The sequence below is a fragment of the Leucoraja erinacea genome, chromosome 9 (genome assembly GCF_028641065.1).
Source record: "Leucoraja erinacea ecotype New England chromosome 9, Leri_hhj_1, whole genome shotgun sequence".
Lineage (NCBI taxonomy): Eukaryota > Metazoa > Chordata > Chondrichthyes > Rajiformes > Rajidae > Leucoraja > Leucoraja erinaceus.
Window position 1 is genome coordinate 50428322 of NC_073385.1, and position 22799 is coordinate 50451120.

At 41.8% G+C, this 22799-nt stretch overlaps 1 protein-coding gene across 3 annotated transcripts in view; it reads left to right on the top strand.

The window, feature by feature from the left end:
* LOC129700363 (spectrin beta chain, non-erythrocytic 1-like) overlaps positions 1–22799 on the top strand; it is a 199973-nt gene that overhangs the window by 60144 nt on the left and 117030 nt on the right. Inside the window, exon 1 of one of the 3 annotated variants that reach the window (XM_055640787.1) lies at positions 18245–18396. The exons of the other annotated variants lie outside the window; for them this stretch is intronic. Coding sequence (XP_055496762.1) covers positions 18306–18396 — 91 coding nt within the window. The 5' untranslated portion in view covers positions 18245–18305. Of the gene's footprint in view, positions 1–18244; positions 18397–22799 lie in introns of those variants that run through there. 3 annotated transcript variants of the gene reach the window in all.

The following is a 22799-nucleotide window of genomic DNA, read 5'->3' on the forward strand; positions in this document are numbered from 1 at the left end:
TGAATATTTGCAAAAGGATAATGAAAAAGTTAAAGTAGTAGTTTTCTTAATGATTGATTCCCTTTGTTCTACATTTTACATCATTTGCTTGTTTATTAATTAGCCTGTGATTTTGATATTTTATATTAATTGCAATTCCCAAAATACACATTCTAATGCTCCTCAATATTTAGTAGACGGAAATGGGAATCCTCAAATTGACACCTGTCCTAGTGGGATTCCCTGGCCATTGAAACTTCTCTGTGCAGAATGATGAACAATAAGGGACAATTGAAGTCGAACATCATCCTACAATAAACCGAGACGTTAACACTGCAATTTTTTCTGGGTTGAGGTGTTGTCAATGAAATTCAAATCAAATCAATTTTAGTGAATGTACGATATAGAAGTGAATAATCAAAGTTGGAAATCTTTTCTTAATATTTTCCCCATTGGCAGTATTTCCTAATTGATAATGATTACATTTTGATTGATTCCTGAGAAGGTGTAGGTATTAGACTAAAGGATAAAAAAATCCTTCATGTAATTTTCAAAAGTTGCCTACAAGTTATTAGGCCTTGTAAGGATGGCCGATTTATCGTAAGCTATTCGGATAATAATAGGAATCAGACGCAGATCCAGTTTATAATTGTGCTTTGTATTACAATATTTTCAATTTATCCAATGTTTGAAAGTTTCAGTATGTGAAATTAATAAGAATAGCATTTGTTGGTGATGCATCAATTTACCCGAGTTCTTATTCTGGCAAGTAAAAAAGGGAATTCATCAATAAGAGCACAAACAATTTGCTGTGGGAATTCAGAGGGACGATCGGCATCTGTGGGGGAAAGGAATTGCTCAAGGGTGTAGGGTTTTCATCCAAAATGTCAGCAAGTCCTTTCGCCCCCCTTGGGTGCTAAAGAACCTACTGGCTTCCTCCAGCTGATTTTTAGTTTAGTTTAGACATACAGTGCGGAAACAGGCCCTTCAGCCCACCGGGTCCGCGCCGACCAGCAATCCCCGCACACTAACACTATCCTACACACACTAGGGACAATTTTACATTTCTACCAAGCTAATTTAGCTATAAAACAGTACGTCTTTGGAGTGTGGGAGGAAACCGAAGATCTTGGAGAAAACCCATGCAGGTCACGGGGAGAACGTACAAACTCTGTACAGACAACACCCGTAGTCAGGATCGAACCCCTTCTCTCTGGCTCTGCATTCACTATAAGGCTGTGCCACTGTGCTGCCCATAGCGCCATCGTGCCGCCAATCGTTTACTGCTCGATTCCAGCATCTGCAGTCTTTTGAGCCTCAATTCTTCAAAGGATTTCTGTTCAGAGATAGTCAGGTGTAGCTTGTCTTTAGAGATTAAAAGCACTGAGATTAGTTCCAAGCGTTTTGAAGTTATTACAAGATTACATTCGCTCCAAATTACATCTGCGATGGCTCAGTCACAGCACTACAGACCGAGTACTGAAGGACCAAATTGCCAGATGAGGTCTCTGGCAGGTAGTGAGCAAACCAATGTGAATTGTTGAACCAACTTGACCTTGTATCCTACCTGCCGCAGATACTTGTGTCCACGACAAAGACTTGCACAGGTACATGGACAGGATAGGGTTAGAGGGATATGGGCCAAATGCAGGCAGGTGGGACAAGTGTAGATGGGACATGTTGGTCAGTGAGGGCAAATTGGGCTGTGGGGCCCGTTTCCACACTGTATAACTCTATGACTTACACTTACGACAGCCCTGTGAAAATCCCCATCTTCAATCCGAGGACAACCTCCTCATGTTGTATAGCATTACAATTGTACCAAACGGCACAGACTGGGAGAAGGCACTATTCTGGCTGTAGTACTGTAGTACTGAAGTACTGCTGTCAAGAAATATTTGTGCCTCTAGGCAAGCTGTCCAATACAATACAACACTCAGCTAGGCTGTTCCAAGCAATGTGGAAATTTGCTCAGATCTGCTCTGTTCCCAAACGCAGAACAAATCCTGTCAGTCTAATTAGTGCCCAATCAGTCACTCTCCATTATCAAAGTGATGAAAGTTGACAATGATGGCGTGATCATATTGGATTTGCTTTCAAATAACGTACTCCCCATTGCCTAGTTTTGGTTTGACCAGGACTATTTCACTCCTGACCTCATCATTGGTTTGTTCTAAACTTGGACCAAAGAGCTATATTCCAGAGGTGAGGTGTGTGTAACTGCCCCTGTCGGCAAGTAGCACTTTCATAAAGAGTCACAGTGAAAACAAAGCCAGTGGGCACCATAGGGAATTATTCAAATGATTGGAGTCGTATCAGGTACAAAAAAGTATTGTTTTTGTTCTTGACGTTCAAGCATTCCTGCCTCAGAATATCACTTCAGCTGTTCCTCATGATAATGTCCACAGTCTAAGCATCCTCAGCTGCTTTATAAAGGATCCCTGTACCATCATACAATCAGAAATGTGGGCTATCATTACCCTCGACATCGATTACCTTCATTGGAAATTGTCTTTTCATTTATCTTTTTGCCCCAAAATATCAGCAAATGCAATTAGCTTTGCCAAACTCTTACTGCAGGTTCCGGAAATAATGGAAAAATGTTGGGGAAATAATGCTGCATTATTTCCAGTTTCTGATCTTAAATATTTAATGTTATTTGACAACAGTGAAATGAGTGGGAGCCTCAGAATGGGTTCAGTTTTAGTTTAATTTAAAGATACAGAGTGGAAACAGGCCCTTCGGCTCAACGAGTTTGTGCTAACCTATGATCACCTATACACTAGTTCTATGACACTCACTAGGGACAATTTCCAGAAGCCAATGAACTACAATTCTGCATGTCTTTGGAATGTTGGAGGAAACGGGAGCACCTGGAGAAAACCCACATGATCATAGGGAGAACATGCAAACTCCAGACAGACAACACCGATAATTAGGATCGAACCTGGGTTTCTGGCACTGTCGGGCAGCAATACTCCAGCACCACTATGCCGCCTGCCCACTTGCCTCAGGCCAAGTCATCATTTGCTGCATCTTTGGCTTTGTAGGAGGATACTAAGATGCAGAGCGTCAGCTTGGCAGATGGTGAGTGCGGATGGACATTCACCAGGCGCTGCGAGTTTGATCAGTATGATCCGGCACGGTGGATAAAAATGGAGAAACATTTTTTCTGAAACTGATAGCCCACATTGCTCCTTGGATACCCATAGTTTTGAGCTAGTTAGTTTTGATTTTGAACCATTATACATGCGGCATTGGCCTGTACCAGAGTGGAGTGCGTTCTTAATGAATCTGGATCCATTACAACTATCTTTTCTACCAAGGTTATTGTGGACAGATGCATCTGTAGCAAGTACAATTAAGATTAAGTAGGTTCATCCTTTGGAATGATTCTGTTATCGCCTGCCAGAGACTTTGTCCTTCAATTATACCCTTCAGAATTCAGCCAGCTTGTTGGGTGATGGATAATGATGACCTATACTCAGAGTACATTCTGTGCCTTGTGCCAAAATTTAAATTGTGCAAAAGAATATTAAAGTAGAAATAAATGAATTACTGAACGAGATAGAGTTAAAAGTAAGAATAATGGGGTGTGACAGAAATGGTTGTTTCGGGAGTCTGATGGCAGTGGGGAATAAGCTGTGCTTCAAGTTCAAGTTGCATTTATTGTCACATACACCGAATGGTGCAGTGAAATTTGAGTTACCATGGTTAAACAAATAAGATAAATACAACACTATAGTGTTTAACATAAAACATCCCTCATAGCTGAATCAATGTTTCCCACTGTGAGGAAAGGCAACAAAGTTCAGTCATCTTCCTCTTGTTCACCCGTGGTCGGGGCCTATTGAGGCGTCCGCAGTCGCCCCAATGGCGGCCCAATGTTCAGGCCCTCTCGCTGGGATGATCGGATGATCGGAGCTCCGGCGTTGGAACGGAAGAACACTCTCAGCGGCTTGGAGTTTCCTAATCGGCCGCTTCCTACCGGAGACCGCGGCTTCCGAAGTCCACAGGCTGAGCTGGGCGGAGCTCCAACACTAGCGATCCCTGGTGAAAGATCCCAGGCCTCCGCGATGTTAAAGTCAGCGCCACCCGCAGCTGGAGGCTCCGCAGACCACAACTCCACGGTGTCAAAGTTGGCAGGCCCAACACTCCGGAGCTCCAACAGAGTGATCCCGGTATGGCATCGCCCGCTCCGCGATGGTAATCCAGTGCTGCACCGCTACTGAAGCTCTGGCCGGTCTCTGGCAGGAAAGGCCGCGCCAATCCAGATGGTAGGCCGCGAGGGGGGGGGGGGGGGGGGGGGGGGGCGGCGAAGATGCGGCTCGGAGAAAAGACGCATCCTCGATCAGGTAGTGACTGAGAAGACGGTCCCCCCCCCCCCCCCCCCCCCACCCCCCCCCACACACCCACATAATAAAGACGAAAAGACCTCCAAAACAAAACTTTTAGACACACTAAAAATAACAAAAAAGGATGAAAGGACAGACATGGACTCGCATGCTTAAGTCCAAGCATCCGGCTCCAAGATTTCAAATTCTTGTACCTTCTCTCGGAAATTAGAACAGGGAAAAGGGAATGGCCAGAAGGCATTTTTGAAGATACTTCCAACGTTCCTCATGCATTGCACAGTGAAGATGCACTGGATGGAGGTAAGTGATTGAGCCTGTAATGCGTTGGGCTGTGTTCATCAGTCTCTGCAGGTTCAGATGGTGAAGTCCAGAGCAGTTGCCGAGATGCATTTTGTCAGACTATTTTCTGTTGTGCATTGGCCGAATCTTCACAGATGCTTAAGAAAGTAAATAAAATGATGGGTATTCTTGATCACTGCATAAGTGTGCAGGGACCAGGTTAGGTTGCTGGTGATATGGATGCTTGGAAGCTTGAAGCTGTCAACCATCTCCACAATAGCCTTATTGATGAGAATATGGTTGTGTTCTCTCCCTCACTTCCATTGTCAACAACCAAACCTAATGGTATTGGCTTGGTTATTGTCCTGACACCATGACACAAAGTTCACGATCACTTCCCTGTGCTTCAACTCATTGTTGTTCTCGATCCAACAGTGGTAGATTCAGTGTTTTTTTTAATTGAGTTGGCGTTGTACTTGGCTACACAGTAATGGGTGTACAGGAGTAGAGCAGGTGACTGAACATACAGCCCTGAAGGGCACGAATGTGGAAGGTCAATGTGATGGATTCTCTGATTTTCTGGCTGGGATCGTGCCCAACTATGATCGTGTCCTTTTGGTTGGGGACTTTAACATCCATGTGTGCTGTCCTGATAAGCCGTTAGTGAAAGACTTTTTCAGCCTTGTTGACTCTTTTGATTTTGTCCAGTGTGTGTCTGGTCCCACACACGAACATGGACATACACTGGACCTTGTTCTCTCTCATGGCTTGTCTGTGTTGAATTTGGAAATCTCTGATTGTGTGTTTTCAGATCATATGCCTGTATTGCTTGATGTCAATTTCTCCTGTGAAGCAATTTTGCCTGTGGTGTCTGCTCGGCGCTGTCGGACTTTTAGCCCTTTTACTGCTGGCAAGTTCTCTGCTGCTTTCGATCAGCTCTGCGTCCACTCCTCTTGGTACGGAGGAGATTAGTTCGTGGTTTCATTCTTCATGCAGGACTATACTGGACTCTGTGGCTCCGTTAAGATCGTTGAAGCAGTGACTCGTGCAGCATGACGGGAGTGTCGTAGAGCTGAGCGAAAGTGGAGGAAGGACAGGCTACAGGTTTCACTTCAAATTCTCAGGGACTGTTGGCGTCACTACCAAAACAGTGTTAAAAAGGCCAAGAGAGAGTACCTGTCAAAGTTATTGTGTCAAAGTGTAACAACCCTCGTGTGCTATTTGAAATCATTGACTCTGTTCTAAATGCCCCGCAGCCTGTCTGTCTGGATTACACCTGAAATGTGTAATGACTTCCTGCACTTTTTTGTTGATAAGGTTGTTTCCTCAAGGGCTAACATTGCAGCACCTGCCTCTGACCCTTCTGTTTCGGTCCCTTGCCTGGTGGTATTCGACAAGTTTGAGCCTGTGACTATATCGTATTTAAAGGATGTGGTTTCCCATATTAAGCCATCGGGTTCTCCTTGTGCTGCGGTCCCTCCACATCTTTTTAAGGAGGTTTTCTCTAGTATAGGGCAGTCGGTTCTTACCATTATTAACAGCAGCTTGTGTTCTGGGGTTGTCCCCGTGAGTTTTAAACATGCGGTAGTGCAACCACTACTTAAGAAACCTGGCCTGGATCAAACTGTTCTGGCCAATTTTAGACCCATCTCGAAATTGCCTTTTATTTCTAAATTACTGGAGAGAGTTGTTTATGCTCAGCTAAAACTATTCCTGGAGGAGCATGATATTCGGGAGATCTTCCAGTCTGGATTTAAAACCACGCACAGCACGGAGTCAGCATTGCTAAGGGTTTTTAACGATATCCTCCTGGCTAATGATTCTGGGGATTGTGTGGTTCTTGTCCTGCTGGACTTGTCTGCCGCCTTTGATACGGTGGACCATAATATCTTATTATCTCGGCTACAGCAGTTAGTGGGCATCTGCGGCAGTGCCCTGGGATGGTTCAGGTCCTATCTGGCGGGCAGAACCATGTGTGTTAGCCTTGCTGGGTTTGAATCCTCTTCCGCTCCCCTGTCATATGGGGTTCCACAGGGTTCGATTCTGGGGCCCCTGCTTTTCTCGCTGTACATACTTCCTCTGGGTTCCATCCTTAGAAAGCATGGCATCTCCTTCCACTGTTATGCAGATGATACCCAGCTTTATTTGCCGCTGAGGGGGGAAGATGCCTTTTCTGTAAAATCGCTTCTGTCTTGTCTTGATGACATTAAGTCCTGGTTGGCCCTAAACTTTCTTGGATTTAATGAAAAGAAGACAGAGGTGATTTTATTTGATCCCAATGGCTGCCGTGAACCTCCATTTGTTGATTTAGGTCCATTGTCAAGGTACGTGAAGTCAACAGTTGTGAACCTGGGTTTTAGGATGGACAGTGACTTTAAATTAGATCGCCAAATATGCGCGGTGGTTAAGTCCAGCTTCACTGGCTTGTCTCCAGTTGGTTCAGAATGCTGCTGCTCGCCTTTTAACAGGGACTCGAAAGAGGGAGCACATATCGCCAATTCTGGCCTCCCTACACTGGCTCCCGGTGCACTTTCGGGTTCATTTTAAGATACTGTTATTTGTTTTTAAATCTCTGAATGGGCTCGCCCCGCCTTACCTCTCTGAGCTGCTCCACCCATACGCTCCTGCCCGGTCCCTCAGGTCAGCTGCTCCTGGAGGTACCGAGGTCTAGTCGGAGGCTCAGAGGGGATAGAGCCTTCTCTGTTGCTGCTCCGGCACTCTGGAACACCCTGCCGTTGCACATCAGACAGGCCCCCTCACTGTCCATCTTCAAATCCAGTGTTAAAACGTATTTGTACTCCCTGGCTTTTGACCATGCCTGAGGCTTTGCTTCTGTTTGTGGTGTTTTTGATGTTTCTTTATTTTACATGTCTTTTCCTACTATTTCTTTTGATTGTTATTTTTGGTGTGTATTAACTTTTTTGTCAATGATTAGTGATGTACAGCACTTTGTTGCAGCTATGTTTGTTTTTAAAGTGCTCTATAAATAAAATTATTATTATTATGGAAATGTCATGACCAATTCTAACCAATTTAGGTCTGAGTTTTGAGTAGGTCCAGAAGTCAGTTGCAGATGGAGGCCCCAGTGCCAAAGTTCAGAAGTTTAAGGATGAGCTTCTTCCAGATTAGGATGTTTGAGCTCTAGTCAATGAATAGCATCCTGACACGGGCATTCTTATTGTCCAGGGCTGAATGTTGTGCAAGATAGATGGCATCCTCTGTAGACCTATTTTCCTTGTATGCCAATTGATTGTCTGATTGTCCAGAAGACTGGCACAAACCAGCCTTTCAAATCATTTCATCATGGTAGGCGTTAGAGCCACTGACTGGAAGTCATTAGAACAAATCACTTTATTTTTTTTGGAGACCTGAATGATGGAGAATTCCTTGAAGCAGAAGAGGACAGAAGAATGTCGAAGTGAAAGGTTGAAGATGTCGGCAAAGACTCTGGACAGTTGATTAGCTCATGATTGCAGGAAACGTCCTGGGATTCCATTCGGTCTTGTGAGAATTTCTGAGGTCTCACTCCTGCATCCAAGATGTGTGGGACAGAGCCAGGAGGGAATCTGTGGCTAAACCTCTGTAGATCTTTGTTTGTTTGTTCAGAACGGCTGTAAAAGTAATTGAATATTAATGGCATGGGGACATGATTTCATTATCGTGGCCTGTTTCAGTGATATGCGGCAAATATCTACCAGTTATTAGGATCATAAATAGAATCAATTGATGACAAAATATTGCCAATTATTTATCACTAATTCAGAAATGTACTTTGGAGGAGGATTTAGAAATTGATCAGCAGTGTAAAGGGCCACTTGATTATAGGTTTGATCTCTATCGGTCTGATCTTTTAAAAAGGAGCTGTATTTGCCTACATTAAAATCACAGTCACTGCCTTAGTTACTTTGGTTTGAAATTTACAACTGTTTTAATTTTGCCTTTTCATGTGGTGCAATATTTACTGCTGGCAATATTCTTTATTTGATTTAAAAAAAAAAGATATCCCACTGCATATAATATATATTTGAACTGTTAGCATTGTCGAGTTGGTGGGCTATATGGGTGTTTCAAGGAATGGTTGATTTGGGCAGAGGCACTAGGTTTGCATCGGTGGTGTAAGGTGATGGGTTACTAGTGTTGATAGGTTAGTGGGAATTGGCAGAAGATTGAGTCGTATGGTGTGAATGAGCTTGGGAACGAGCAGGAGAGAGGGAAAGATGCTTCAGAAACAGAGTTGTACATATAATGGCATTATCTTGTGCATAACAAGCATAGAAGTTGAATAGATGGGCAGGGGAAAGGATGACTCCAGGAAAAGCACAGTTGAATTTTTTGAAAAATACCAAATCCATTGAAAATAATAATAATAATAATAATAATAAATTTTATTTTCGGGCGCCTTTCAGAGTCTCAAGGACACCTTACAAAAATTAACAGAAGAGAAAAAAAACATATAGTCGGAGAAAAATAAATAATAACGACATCATCAATACACAAATTAAAGATAGAAATCGCTCCAAGACACAAAATCAAAAAATCAAAAAACACAATGTGAAGAGAGAGCAGCGGCAGCTAAAGCGTGCCAGCGTCCACTCTCCCTTCCGACAGCCATCCCCTTGGACACAGACTAACATGTTAACTTACACACAGAAAAATCATCCCCCCACAAAATAGTTATCATCACGTTTCCCTATGGGCAAATGCAATACTGAATTGTACACCTCAGACAAAATCCTGTGCTGTTTGATTGAATAGGCTATTGTGGTTTCACTGCAGATGAAGTAGACATTTACAACAAATCAAAACACAACAGCATTGAGCAGCATTTGAAAAATAAAAGGAATACGGCATTTGGATTGGGAAGGGGAAAATAAGGATAAAACGAAACGAACAGCTTCAGACAAATTAGAAGGCACATTTTCCAACTGCTTTCTGTTTATTACTATATCTTCATTGTTGAAATGTTCAGTGTGCCTAATGTAGTTCTGCAGATATCCAAACAAGCAACACTATTTAATCAGTGAAACTCGCCTCTCGACAGTACATGAAACTCCACTGGCTTGCGACTGCTCTAGTGGAATATTTCCAGACGATAATATATGGATAACAAAATGTTGTTTCAAATAGAGTTAGGATTAAACATTAACTAAAGACTGTAACTTATTAGTCAGTGTGAATATGCTTTGGATTTGAAGTTTTCATTGGAAGATGGAAATTCAGACCGTTCAATTGGCTGATGTCATATATTTGGCAACAGCAGTTAGTACCTGACCAATCAGTGCTAAGTTGCAGTGGCTGTTATGTTCCACGATATTGTCATACTTTTATTTGGCACACAACACTTTATTTTGTTTAGCTATTAATCATAAACAGTGAAACTGTTGTGAATATGAAACTTGAAACAGGATGTGAAATCAATTTGAGATGAAAGACTTGGTTTCTGGTTGACAAATGTGTGATTTTCTGGCTGAGTGAATGATAGATGATCTGTCCAGTAGTTTTGGTTGAGGGAGGTTTTGAATTTTAACCTATCTCAGACTTCCCAATTTCCTGCTTAGCGTACCTTTAAAGGCACGTGTCTGCAGGGTCATTCAAGTTTTATAGTTTTGTAGCCTCTTCCAATTCACTCCTTTTTCCTGTAGGAAGAGTAAAGTTAATTTCAAAAGTAGGCTTGAGATGCAATTAAAAAAACCCCCCTAAGTTCCCACCCACAATAGTTGCGTTCTATAAGGAAATAAACGTAAATCATGCCAGTTCAATTGCAGTTGTCTTCATCTTTGTAGATGCTTTGCATATGTCAAGCTTTTAGTATTTCAAAGAAAATGTTCATTCATTGTCCAATTTTCCGCGAACTCCGTTCTGAATCTTTGGTCCATTCTTTTTTCCCTGATCTGTTTAGGTATCTGTCCTGCCATGACCTTTGTGCATCATCTACGATTTATTTTGTATTGTTGTTTGCATTAGCACATGAAGCAAAACATCCTCCTATTAAAGAAAGTAATTCTTACTGGATGATACTGTTTGGTACTATATCGAAGTTCTGTCACATTGTATATTTTGTTCTTAAAAATGTACATACACTGATATACACTCACTTTGAATCACAGTTGATTCTCCTCCAATGCATACTGCAGCTTTTAAGCGACCACCCGGCACCAGCTACTCAGTGATGTTGGCGAAAGTGATTTGCTTTGGAGTGCATGTAACCACACCACTGCGATCTTTCTGCTGAATTACATTGAGTTTGTCTTTAATATGAAGTCTCTAAAGTGTGACAAGGATATATTTCTCAATACCATGTTTAGTGATTGTTGCGTTCTTGAGGGGAGTTCACCTATTGGACAGTCACACCAATTTTTAATTTGAGCTTTTGAAAATGGTGGAGTGGGCTACTCATGATTCTGATTGCAGAGATTTGTACAAAAACTTTGTGCACCATTTTGGAAAAACTGTGCTCAATTTTCTTTCTCTATGTTCCTTGTGCTTAAAATTAAAAAAACAGATGTGGATTTCAGATTTGTTTGCAGATGGGGCAGCATTTTGCTTACACAAGGTGTGGAAACCTTGATCCTGTTTCCATGTGTTATTTCTTATTGTGCACTAATTGGCTTTCACCCTCACATTTTGATGCCAGGGTGAGGGTGACTTGTTCTCATTCGAATTGATGTTCAAATTATTTTTATCTTTACACTTTCTCTTGTGATTTGGAGCCTGCATCTTCGGAGGCCTGTGTAAACATTCTATTTAAATAATTTCTGTGGGATTTTAAAGAATGGGAAGTTGTAATATGTGTTGTCATATAATTATAGTGGTTGCTTCATGTTTCAGTGACTTCTTTAGAACATTGTTATCACAATAATTATTACTGGTGATAAATCTTCATTAATACATTTGAGGATGATCATACCCAGCATCTTGTGCAATGTAATGATGTCAGGTGTTGGAGAATGATGAAGAAACAGGAGTGTACAGGTTGCTTTATCCAATATCATTTCCATTCAGTGAAGGGTGTCTGATTCATGTGCATCGAATATGTTCAACATACAGGATTTTCCCAGCTGACAAACGTTCAGGTTATGAGCAATTCATAGGGACAGAATCGGCTTACATGTACAAAACAAGCATTTCAGAGATTGGTGGGATGGTTTTGCTGGTTGCTGCACGGTTTTGGGCATCTGCAGACAGGTGCCAGAGGTTATGGGGAGAAGGCAGGAGAATGGGGTTAGGAGGGACAGATAGATCGGCCATGATTGAATGGCATAGACTTGATGGCCCAAAAGGCCTAATTCTACTATCCCTTATGACCTATGATCCTCTGCCACGTGGGAACTTGATTTGTGTCGCATTCCCAACTTGTGAACTGTTCAGGTTATGAGCAATTCATAGGAACAGAATCTGCTGTCACATGGGGAAGACCTTAGTTATAGAGATACAGTGCAAAAAGCCCTTTTGGCCCACTGAGTCCGCACTGACCAGCGATTTTACCCCCCTCCCCCCTCCCCCATACACTAGCACTGTCCTACATATTAGGGAAAATTTACCGAAGATAATTTACGTACAAACCTGTATGTCTTTGGAGCGAGAGAGGAAACCAGAGCATACGGTAAAGACACACACGGTCATAGGGAAAACGTACAAACTCCATACAGACGGTACCCGTCGTCAGGATCGAACCCATGTCTCTGGCATTATAACACTGCGCCACCGTGCCACCTTAAAATAGGTGATTATCCTCCAGGTAAGTACAGATGTAACATTCCGTGTCAGTGCCAGCTCCCAGTATATCCAGTTCCCCATTAATTTCCCTGCAACCTATTTTCTCTCATATGCCCATCAACTTCACCCAATTTGCCTATCATCCATTGACACGAGGCTGCAATTTACAGTAGCCAATTAATTAACCTACCAGATGTCTTTGGGAAGTGAGAGGAAATTCGAGCACCTGGGGGAAAACCCATACTGTCACACGGAGAATGCGGCAAATCCACACAGACAGCACCAGAGGTAATGATCGAACCAACTACTCTGGTTTGTTTGCATTTGTGATCATAAAGACAATGTAACATGATACGATTCAATACACAAAAGCTACATTTTCCTCAGAACTGTACAGTAATTTGTAAATGGATCCATTCCGATTGGACATCTGTGAGCATGTGTACATAAACACGACAAAATGTAATCAGGAGTGGATACTTAGAAAGAAAAGTGAAATCTCTACCGAAATGGAAAAGATCTCGGCGATTCTGCGTCTGGTTTCGGCGTTGCAAGGAATGAAAGGAAGAAAGGCGGCCGGCAGCCGGACGGACGCTGGACACCGGCAGGCACACAGTTTTATATAATAGATAGATGGATGACTAGGTAAAAGAATTGAAATTGTGACAAATCAATGATTTTGGCTTTCAAGCAGTTTGCAGTTTTAGCAGTTTGTTCTCACAACAGTCATCACAATTACTTCAAGCATTGGATGTTTGCATTTGGGTTAGGTTAAATATAGAACATAGAATAGTACTGTCCTCGAACAGGCCCTTCGGCCCACAATGTTTGTGCCAAAACTGATGTCTAGCTGAATTGATTTTATCTGCCTCCAAATGTGCATGTGCCTCCAACTTCTATGTGCCTATCCAAAAGCATCTTAAATACCACTATCATATCTGTCTCCACCACCATCCCAGGCAATGCATTCCAGTTCCCCACCACCCTCTATATAAAAAAAACTTGCCCTGCACATCTCCATTAAACTTTTCTCCTCTCACCTTACAGCTATGCCGTCTAGTGTTGGACATTTCCTCCCTGGGGGAAAGGTTCTGACTGTCTACCTTATCTATGTCTCTCATAATTTTAAGTACTTCAATCAAATCTCCCCTCAGCCTCCGATGTTCCTGAGAAAACAATCCAAGTCTATCCAACCTCTCCCTGTAGCTGAAACCATATAATCTAAGCACCATTCTGGTAAACCCCCTCTGCACTTTCTCAACAATTTATATCTATTTTCTCCACTGTATAACAAAATGTGATCAGAAAATGGTATTGTTGTAGGAATGACCATATTGATCAAGAAAAGCTGATAAAATCTAAAATCCCCCAAGGATCCTGACTTAAGCACTAGAAATGCAACAGCAGATAATAACATGATTGATTTAAAGATGCAACATGGAAACAAACCCTATAACACACTGAGTGCACGTCGACCATCGATCACCCTTTCACACTAGTTCAATGTTATCCCATATTCTCATCCACTCCTTGCACACTAAGGGCAATTTACAGAATTCAATCAACCTAGAAATGTGTACGACTTTGGAATGTGGGAGGAAACTGGAACACATTGGAGGAAACCCACGCGGTCATAGCGAGAAGATGTAAACTTCATGTAGTTAGGATCGAACCTGGGTCTCTGGCTTTGTGAGAATATTCCTGATTATGCACAACTTTCTTTCACATTATGAATTAGCATTTGTATTTAAATTTTTTCTGGACAGGATTGCTAAGATGGAAAATAATAAAGGACCATGCAAGATCTGTAGGATATTTGAATCTGGTTGTGAGATATTGCTTGTGTTAACTGTGGTGCCATAGACTAAGAACCTAATGTCTAACTATCATGCAATGAGTTGAGAATAATGAACGCATATGATTAATTAGCACCTGGTTCAGACAAAGATGTAAAATCTGAACCCATCAAAAGTATAAGCGATGATCTGAGCACTCTTCTGAAAATGAGTTAGAACTCCATCAATGCAAGTGTTACTAATCAGAATATGGCAATGCTCAAAATAACTTGTGATGTCAAATTTATTGTGATATATACAAGTAGGTGATGCTCATATACAATGAACAGCAAGCAACATCACAGGTGCATAAGTTCAGACAACACACAAAAGGTAAATTATACAGACGTGAAACAAAGAGTGAAAAGAAGAATATTGCAAAAATAAAACATTAGTGCAAAATACAATTGGTAGACCAAGTTGATGGAAGTGCAGGAGGTTGTCTGTAATGTTCCATTGCTGAGATAGTATTAGGGTTCAGCAGATCAGTTCAGGAACTTGATGGTAGCTGTTCCTGAACCTGGTGCGGGCAGGTGGAACTCGTGTAGCTGGGACATGTTGGCCGGTGTGGGCAAGTTGAGCTGAAGGGCCTGCTTCCACACTGTATCACTCTATGACTCTATGGTGATTTAGGACTTCAGGCTTCTGAACCTCTTGCCTGTCAATAGCAATGAGAAGAGGGCATGTTGTAGCATCATTTAATTTATGCACTTAACTTTTCCTTCCTGCCCCACTGTTTCATTCGCCTCTTACATTGAACTTTGTTGGAACATTGAAAGCTCAAGAGGCAACATCCCTCTACAGACCTCTGATATCAACACTTAATTTAGTTATTTGTTTTAGATGAGGAGCATCTTCAGTCTTATTGCGTTTAGAGGACTGTATGAGCATGTCACCATTTGTTTGTAGGGCTCTTTTTGGCAGGGGCTCTAGGTTTTGATTTATCCTGTATGTAAACATTTTGAGTTGGATTGCACCAGATGTACTTTTTGCCCCTTCACATCATTAACTTTAAACGGAACAGCTGAAAGATAAGCAAGAAAATTCAAAACCCAGCATGAAATATTGCTGGTTATTTCACAGCATGAAATATTACTTGCTGAAGTATAGAACAACTATGCACATTAATGGGGATGGGGGGGGATGGTCTATACTTATTGAACATTTCATGAAGAAAGAACTGAACAAGCTTGAGTCTTGTTTAACCTAATTTCATTTTGGGTTGCACAGAGACAGCACAATCAAAACTCATAGTAGGAGCAGTGCTGTGATAGACTTGCTGTCTTACATTAACCATATAACCATATAACAATTACAGCACGGAAACAGGCCATCTCGACCCTTCTAGTCCGTGCCGAACACTTATTCTCCCCTAGTCCCATCTACCTGCACTCAGACCATAACCCTCCATTCCTTTCCCGTCCATATAACTATCCAATTTATTTTTAAATGATAAAATCGAACCTGCCTCCACCACTTCCACTGGAAGCTCATTCCACACCGCTACCACTCTCTGAGTAAAGAAGTTCCCCCTTATGTTATCCCTAAACTTCTGTCCCTTAATTGCCAGAGACCCGGGTTTGATCCTGACCACGGGTGCTATCTGCATGGAGTTAGTTGGTTTCTGGCCAATTCGTTAACTGTTAATTGGTTTCTGTAAAAATTGTCTCTAACGTGTAGGATAGAACTATTTAAAGGGTGGTCGATTGTCAGCATGGAATCGGTGGGCCAAATGGCCTGTTCCCACGCTGTATCTCTAAACTAAAACTAAACTAAACTCTAATCGCAAAGAATAATTATATCTTTACTTTAGACTTTAGATGTACAGTTCAAAAAAAGACCCTTTGGCCCACCGAGTTCATGCCGACCAGCTATCCCGTACACTGCCACTATCCTACACACTCGGGTAATTTACAATTTTACCGAAGACAATTAACCTACAAACCTGTACGTCTTTGGAGTGTGGAGGGAAACCGGAGGACCTGGAGAAAACCCATGCGGTCACAGAGAGAACTTACAAACCGTACAGACAGCACACATAGTCAGGATTGAAACTGGGTCTCTGGCACTGTAAAGGGCCTGTCCCACTGTACGAGGTAATTCAAGAGCTCTCCCGAGTTTCCCCTGATTCAAACTTGGAGAATTATGGTAATAGCCGTTCGTAGGTACTCGGGGCTCTTGTGGACATTTTTCACAGCGTTGAAAAAACTTCACGAGTTGCTGCGTTTCCCGAGTACCTGCCGTTAGCATTACGAGCTGCTACGGGACATCCATGAGCTCCGACGTAGCCGCTACGTACATTCTACGTACTTACCACGAGTTTGATATTTTTTCAACTCGGGAGAGCTCTTGAATTACCTCGTACAGTGGGACAGGCCCTTAAGGCAGTAACTCTGCCAATGTGCCATTCTGCTGCCCTAATTTGCCTTTCCCAATGCAGTTTGTACTCACATGTTTGTAGGTAGCAACTCAGCAGAGATTTTCAGAACTATGAAGTACTTGAATGTAATTGTTAAAATTTGACGTACATGTAGATGAACCAATATTTGCTAGCCATGAACCACATCTAAGTGGTGAAACACTCGATCACCAAGGTGGTGGCCAAGGTGTATCCAGTGATAACTTCGGAAAATATAATGGCAAATCCAAGCAAGTCTGCGGAAGAAACACACCTTTGAGATCAGCTGTTGGACCAAACTGTCCAAAAATAAATTCAACACCGAAGTCAGTAAGGAGAGCAGGAGGACTCTGAAATACAATTTCTAAACTTAATGTATAGTTGTTGTTCATGATCACGTATACTAGTGAGTATGGCCTTGTAGAAATTGGGACGGCGCACAAATGGCTACTGCTGAGTTGTATGTAGGGGAATTATAGTCATAGAGTTAATGTGTGATGCAGCACGGAAACAGGCCCTTCAGTCCACCAAGTACATGACACCTTCAATCACCCAATGGCATTAATCCAATGCAAATTTCATTTAATCTGCCATATTCCCATCAAATCATCCCATATTTCTACCATTTGGCCTCAAACTAAGAATCATTTACAATGACCAATTAACATAACCACCCACAAATTAATGTTGCAGTATCTAAGGTGTTCCAACAGTCAAGGCAGCCGCAGGATTGGCTTTGCCTGTAACCGCTACATGATTGTATCAGACTAAAACCTGGTTGTTTATTCATGCTGCCTGTGTTATAAAACATTTACTGAGCATCCATGAGTTCTGAGTTATTGGAGCACAAGTAAAATGCCTTACAATCTTCTGGAAGGCAAATGCTGCCCCTGCACAGAAGCACATTAAAATTACACCAAGGACTCGTATTGTGTAAAAGCTAAGAACCTTTTAAAGAAATTGAAACATTTCTCTGCCATATAAAAAATATTAGAACCTCTGCACCCTAATTTTGGAGACAACATTTATTGTTGTTTCCTGCCTCTGCCTGTTCCCATGGCTCCAAAATGTATAACCTGATGGTATATTTTCTCTGAATGTAATTTTATGTTACATTTTTGCATGTCATTGGGAAGATAAATTGATTTTATGATAGTTACAAGATTTATTGAATCTCCATCACCAATTCTGCATACAGTTATTGTCATTGCCTTAAACGAAAATAAATCCCTTTTTAGTTGTCATGTTATAAGATTACATTCAGGGAATTCATTTAAACAAAGGCGAGTGATGCAAGCTGCGATATTTGTGCTTGTAGTATTCCATCTGGTGTCTCGTGATTTTTGGAGCATTACCTTTTTTGCCACACGCTTCTGTGAGCAAACAGAAAGTGACATCACTTAGTCTGCTTATTACCATTGGGCCGGGGTCAAATAAAAGCCTGTTTCACATGTAACTTTTCGAGTGCATGCACTGGGTTGAGTCGAGCTGATAATGGAGCCTCTGCATTGAGCAGTCAGTTCGGTGGATTAAGTTAACCCCTCTGGAACTCATTCAAGCAAAGCTGGAACACTTTTAACCTGGGAGAGAGGATTTAAAAACCAACCCACAGGCTCCGCCCAACAGTGCCGTGGAGTGCCTTTAACATTCTGCAGAACAGCTTGTGGAGCTGCCCAGTTCACCTACCCACCTCATCGGAGGTGTGTAAGGCAATATTGTATTGGTAATTGAATTGTTTTGCTCATGTCTGCCTTGCCCGGAATACGTTCTGGTTGTAATGCATCACATCAGAAGCCGTACAATCTCACCGATGGGCGTTTTAAACAATTGCAAGGTACAATCCATGCTGTTTTCATTGCTTGATTGTCATCTATCTACTGTAGTAAAATGAATCCAAAATACAGATTCACAAGAGCCTCTGAACATAGAGAGCTTGTTTGTATCACATTGAATTGAAAGTAATTGTCGGCTTTAATCAATAGCCTTGGCCTTATGTAACTCATTAATTGTGCTTGATAACAAAGCATTTATATCAATGGATTAAAAAAAATGAAAAGATAACTGGTTAGAGTAATAAATAGTGATATGTGTTAGACATCTAAAAAAGTTTACTGAAATGTAATGCTTCTGTTGGCAAGGAAAAAAATTAAATATGTCACAGATTGCTGAGCATAAAAAATTGCATAACCTAAATCATTTTGAGACTGGAACCAATTCCTGCAGCTGGGCAACAGGCATAGTCGGAACAGCGTGTATTTCAAGAATAAAATAAAGAAGGTTTCAGTGAGTTGTGTACCAGGGTCATCAGCACCACGAGTACTTTGGACTGTACGCTGAATACATACTGTATATATCAGCATTGAGCTGCTGCTGGTCCAGTCGCAGAATTACAATTTGCAGAAATACAGGTTCTTTGCATTTTCAGTTCTCCTTCAGTTCAAGCTTGAATAATCATTAACTCGATTCCTTGTAGACACAAGGAACTGCAGATGTTGGGTTACAAAAAAAGCCCTGCACAAAATGCTGGAGTAACTTGATGTTTCTTTCTAGTGAATCTAGGTGTCTTTCCAGGTTACTGGTTATTCAATGTGGCTCATCTTGAAGGTAAGCAGTCATGTATGTTAGGCACGGGAATGAATAAACGGAATAGCACCTTTACATCCTCTTGAGAATATTAGTTTATTTCCACTGATGTACTTTTGAAATTCAGCAATTTATATGCAGCAAGCTTTCATAAATAGGAATGTGGTAATGATCAGATGCTTTATTCGAGCAAAAGAAGACCTAAGTGTTGGAGTCGCGCAGCGTCTCACGAGAACATGGATAGGTGATGTTTCGGAACCCTTCTTCAGATTCTATTAGCAATGCTGAATGAAGGTTGAATATTGGTCAGGCCTTCAATAGTTTGGCTGCTTTCCACAAAAATGCTTTGAGACCTTTGACATCTATTGAAGAACAGAGGGGCCTCAGTTTAACAAAAGCAATGGCCCCCATCTGAAGTGGATGTAAATCTTTCTGGTAGCATGGTGATTAGAACTTACGCGGTGTACTATCGGCAGTGCTACATACAGTTCTGGTCGCCATGTTGCAGGACCAAAAATAGCTATATTTAAGAGGGTGTTAGATGTGGCCCTTGTGGCTAAAGGGATCAGGGGGTATGGAGAGAAGGCAGGTACAGGATACTGAGTTGGATGATCAACCATGATCATATTGAATGGCAGTGCAGGCTCAAAGGCACCTATTTTCTATGTTTCTATAGGAATGTCAAGAGTCAAGAGTCAATTTAATTGCCATTTGGACCCCTTGAGGTCCAAAATGTGTCCTAGGGCTGGAATATTTTGGATATGATTGGTAAAACTAGAATTGTTTTCTTTGGAACAGAGAAAGCTGTGGTGGGGCAATCGAGGTGCGTAAAACTGAGAGGTCTCAAGACATATCTTGTTAAATAGAAGAATCAAATACTAGTGATATTGATTTATAGTATCCAGTAGAAGTTAGAAGGGAGATGATAAAAGGATTTTTTTCACTCAGACGGTGATGGGAATCTGAAATTCACTGTCATTGAGGGTGGCAGAGACAAAAACCCTCATCACACTTAAAATGTATGCAGTTTCGCTTACTTTAGAGAGACCGCACAGAAACAGGCCCTTCGGCCTACTGAGTCCATGCTGACCATTGATCAATCATTCTCACTACTTTTATGTTATTCCGCTTTTTCATCCACCACTTGCACACTGGGGGAATTTTACCGAAGAAAATTTACCTACAAACTTGCATGTTTTGGGGATGTGGGAGGAAACCGGAGCACCCAGAGGAAACACACACAGTCATGAGGAAACTCCACACAATATTGTCACCATAAAAAGCCATAATGTGCAGGACCAGTTATTTTTCAACCGATACAAACAAAATAGGCAGAATAGCCTTCCTTGTCGTAAATGTGTGATTATCAGAGCATCAGCTTGGGTTTACTTCTGGAGTGGGACACAAAGCCATAATCCTCTGACATCGAAACAAGTTAGATGTTGTAGTTCTTTTGTTTCAAAATAGAAAACAAAAGTTGTATTCTGATTATTTTATTTAATCATCACTTCAAAACTAATAAATAAACCAAAGACCTTTAGGTTTCTGGGCACACACATTATGTGTGTGTCCACCAACACCACTGCGCTGGTCAAGAAGGCACAGCAACGACTGTTCTTCCTAAGAACATTGAAAAAGACTGGTCTGCCCCAACAGCTGCTGACAACCATCTATCACAGCACCACAGAGAGCATATTAACGTATGGCATCTCTGTGTGGTATCTCAGCTGCATGGAGGCGGAGAGGAGAGCTCTTCTGCGCGTCGTCCACAGGGCGCAGAAGATTATTGGGACACAGCTACCAGCCTTGGAGGGCATCTACTGCACACGGTGCCTCAGGAAGGCCGTCAGCATCCACAAAGGCTCCTCTCATCCTTGTAATATTCTGTTCAAACTCCTACCTTCTGGCAGATGTTACAAGGCCTTCTATGCCCACACCTCCAGACTCAGGAACAGCTTCATCCCCAGAGCTATCGCTGCTCTGAACCGGCCCTGCTGAGTGCCCCCCCCCTCCCCCACCTCCATGAACTGTATTCACGCACATCGAACCGGCACATACATATTTGCACTTTAGACTGTTTTACTGTTGTTTTTTTTTTATAAATCATGTTTCTCGGGGTATCTAAATTTTATTAGTTGTTTAAGTTATGACTATCGGATGGAAGCCGCATACCAAATCTCGCTGCACCTATGTGCAATGACAGTAAAATATATTATTATTATTATTATTATTAAAGCATTTGTTCCCACTGCTATTATAGACAGCGTGCCGTTATAGACAGGGAAGATGGGAGAGACTGAAAAGTCAAACCTGTTGTGAAATGTATTTCCTTCATTGTAGGACCAAGTGGAAGATTATATGGAATGAGCTGCCAGAGGAGGTAGATAAGGCAGGTACTATCACAATGTTTAAAATACATTTGGGCAGGTACATGGATACGATAGGTTTAGAAGGATATGGGTCAAATGCAATCAGGTGGACCTAAGGTAGACGGGGCATGTTAGTGGCGTGGGCAAGTTGGGCCAAGGGTCTGTTTCCATGCTGTATAATTCTATGACTATAACATTTCTATGATAGTCTGATGTACTATGACAGAAATGTAATTTAATTACAATAGATGTCTGCCAAGTGTTTTTTGCAATATTTGGTACGTTTTTGATAGGTAACACGGGATTTATGAACTAACAGCTTTCACATAGGAAAAATAATTATTGGATTGTCGCTTAAATGAAAGTTTTTGGTCCATATTATACATTTTTGTAACTTTTGCTTTTTAGTTAATATCCAGCAGTTAGCTAGCTTGGCATAGAGATGTAAAAGCTTTGACAAGGTGATACCTAGAATAAAATAAAAATTGCTGGAAATACTCAGCTGGTCAGACCACATCTGCAGGAAGAGAAACAAAACCAAGGTTGCACATCAAAGAACCCTTGTCAGTACTGGGAAGGAGACAAAAGAACCTTAAGATGTAGGGAGGGGGACATTTCCGATGGGGGCTGACCATGGGCAAAGCTGTAAACAAGGTGATGTGATCAGTGACTGAATGGGAGCAGTTCGAGTCTGAGAACGTAGACGGACGAATGTGGAAGTTGTGCAAGGTGGAGCAGAAAGACAAGACTGATATGTCAGGCTGAGCTTGCCCTGCCCTCCCAGTGGGGAAACAGAAAAGAAAGGGGAAAAATACCCAAACTGAGTCAAATTCAGGTGAACAACTGATACAGAGAGAAATCAAGTTACCTGAAGTTGTAGAATTCCACCTCGTCCAGGTCAATGCAACATGCCCAGATGGATGATGAGGTGCTGTTCCTCAAGCTTGCATTGTGCCTCATTGTAACAATGAACAAGGTCAAAGGCTGATAGTTTGGAGTGGTGTGGAGAATTAAAATGGCAGGCAAAAGGAAGACTAAATTAAACGCAAGTGTTTCGCTAAGTGATCACTCAATCTGTTTTTGCTTTTCCCAATGTCGTTGCGATACCACTAGATTGGATGAAGTGGAAGTGAATTGTTACTTCACCTGGAAAGACTATTTGTGTATCTGGACAAGTGTTGCATCACCTGGCGTTGCAAGGGAAAGTGACATTAAAAGGGGAGTGGTTCGGGGGAATGGAAGAGTGGAATAATCCATAAGCAATGCTGAAATAGCAAGAAAGGAT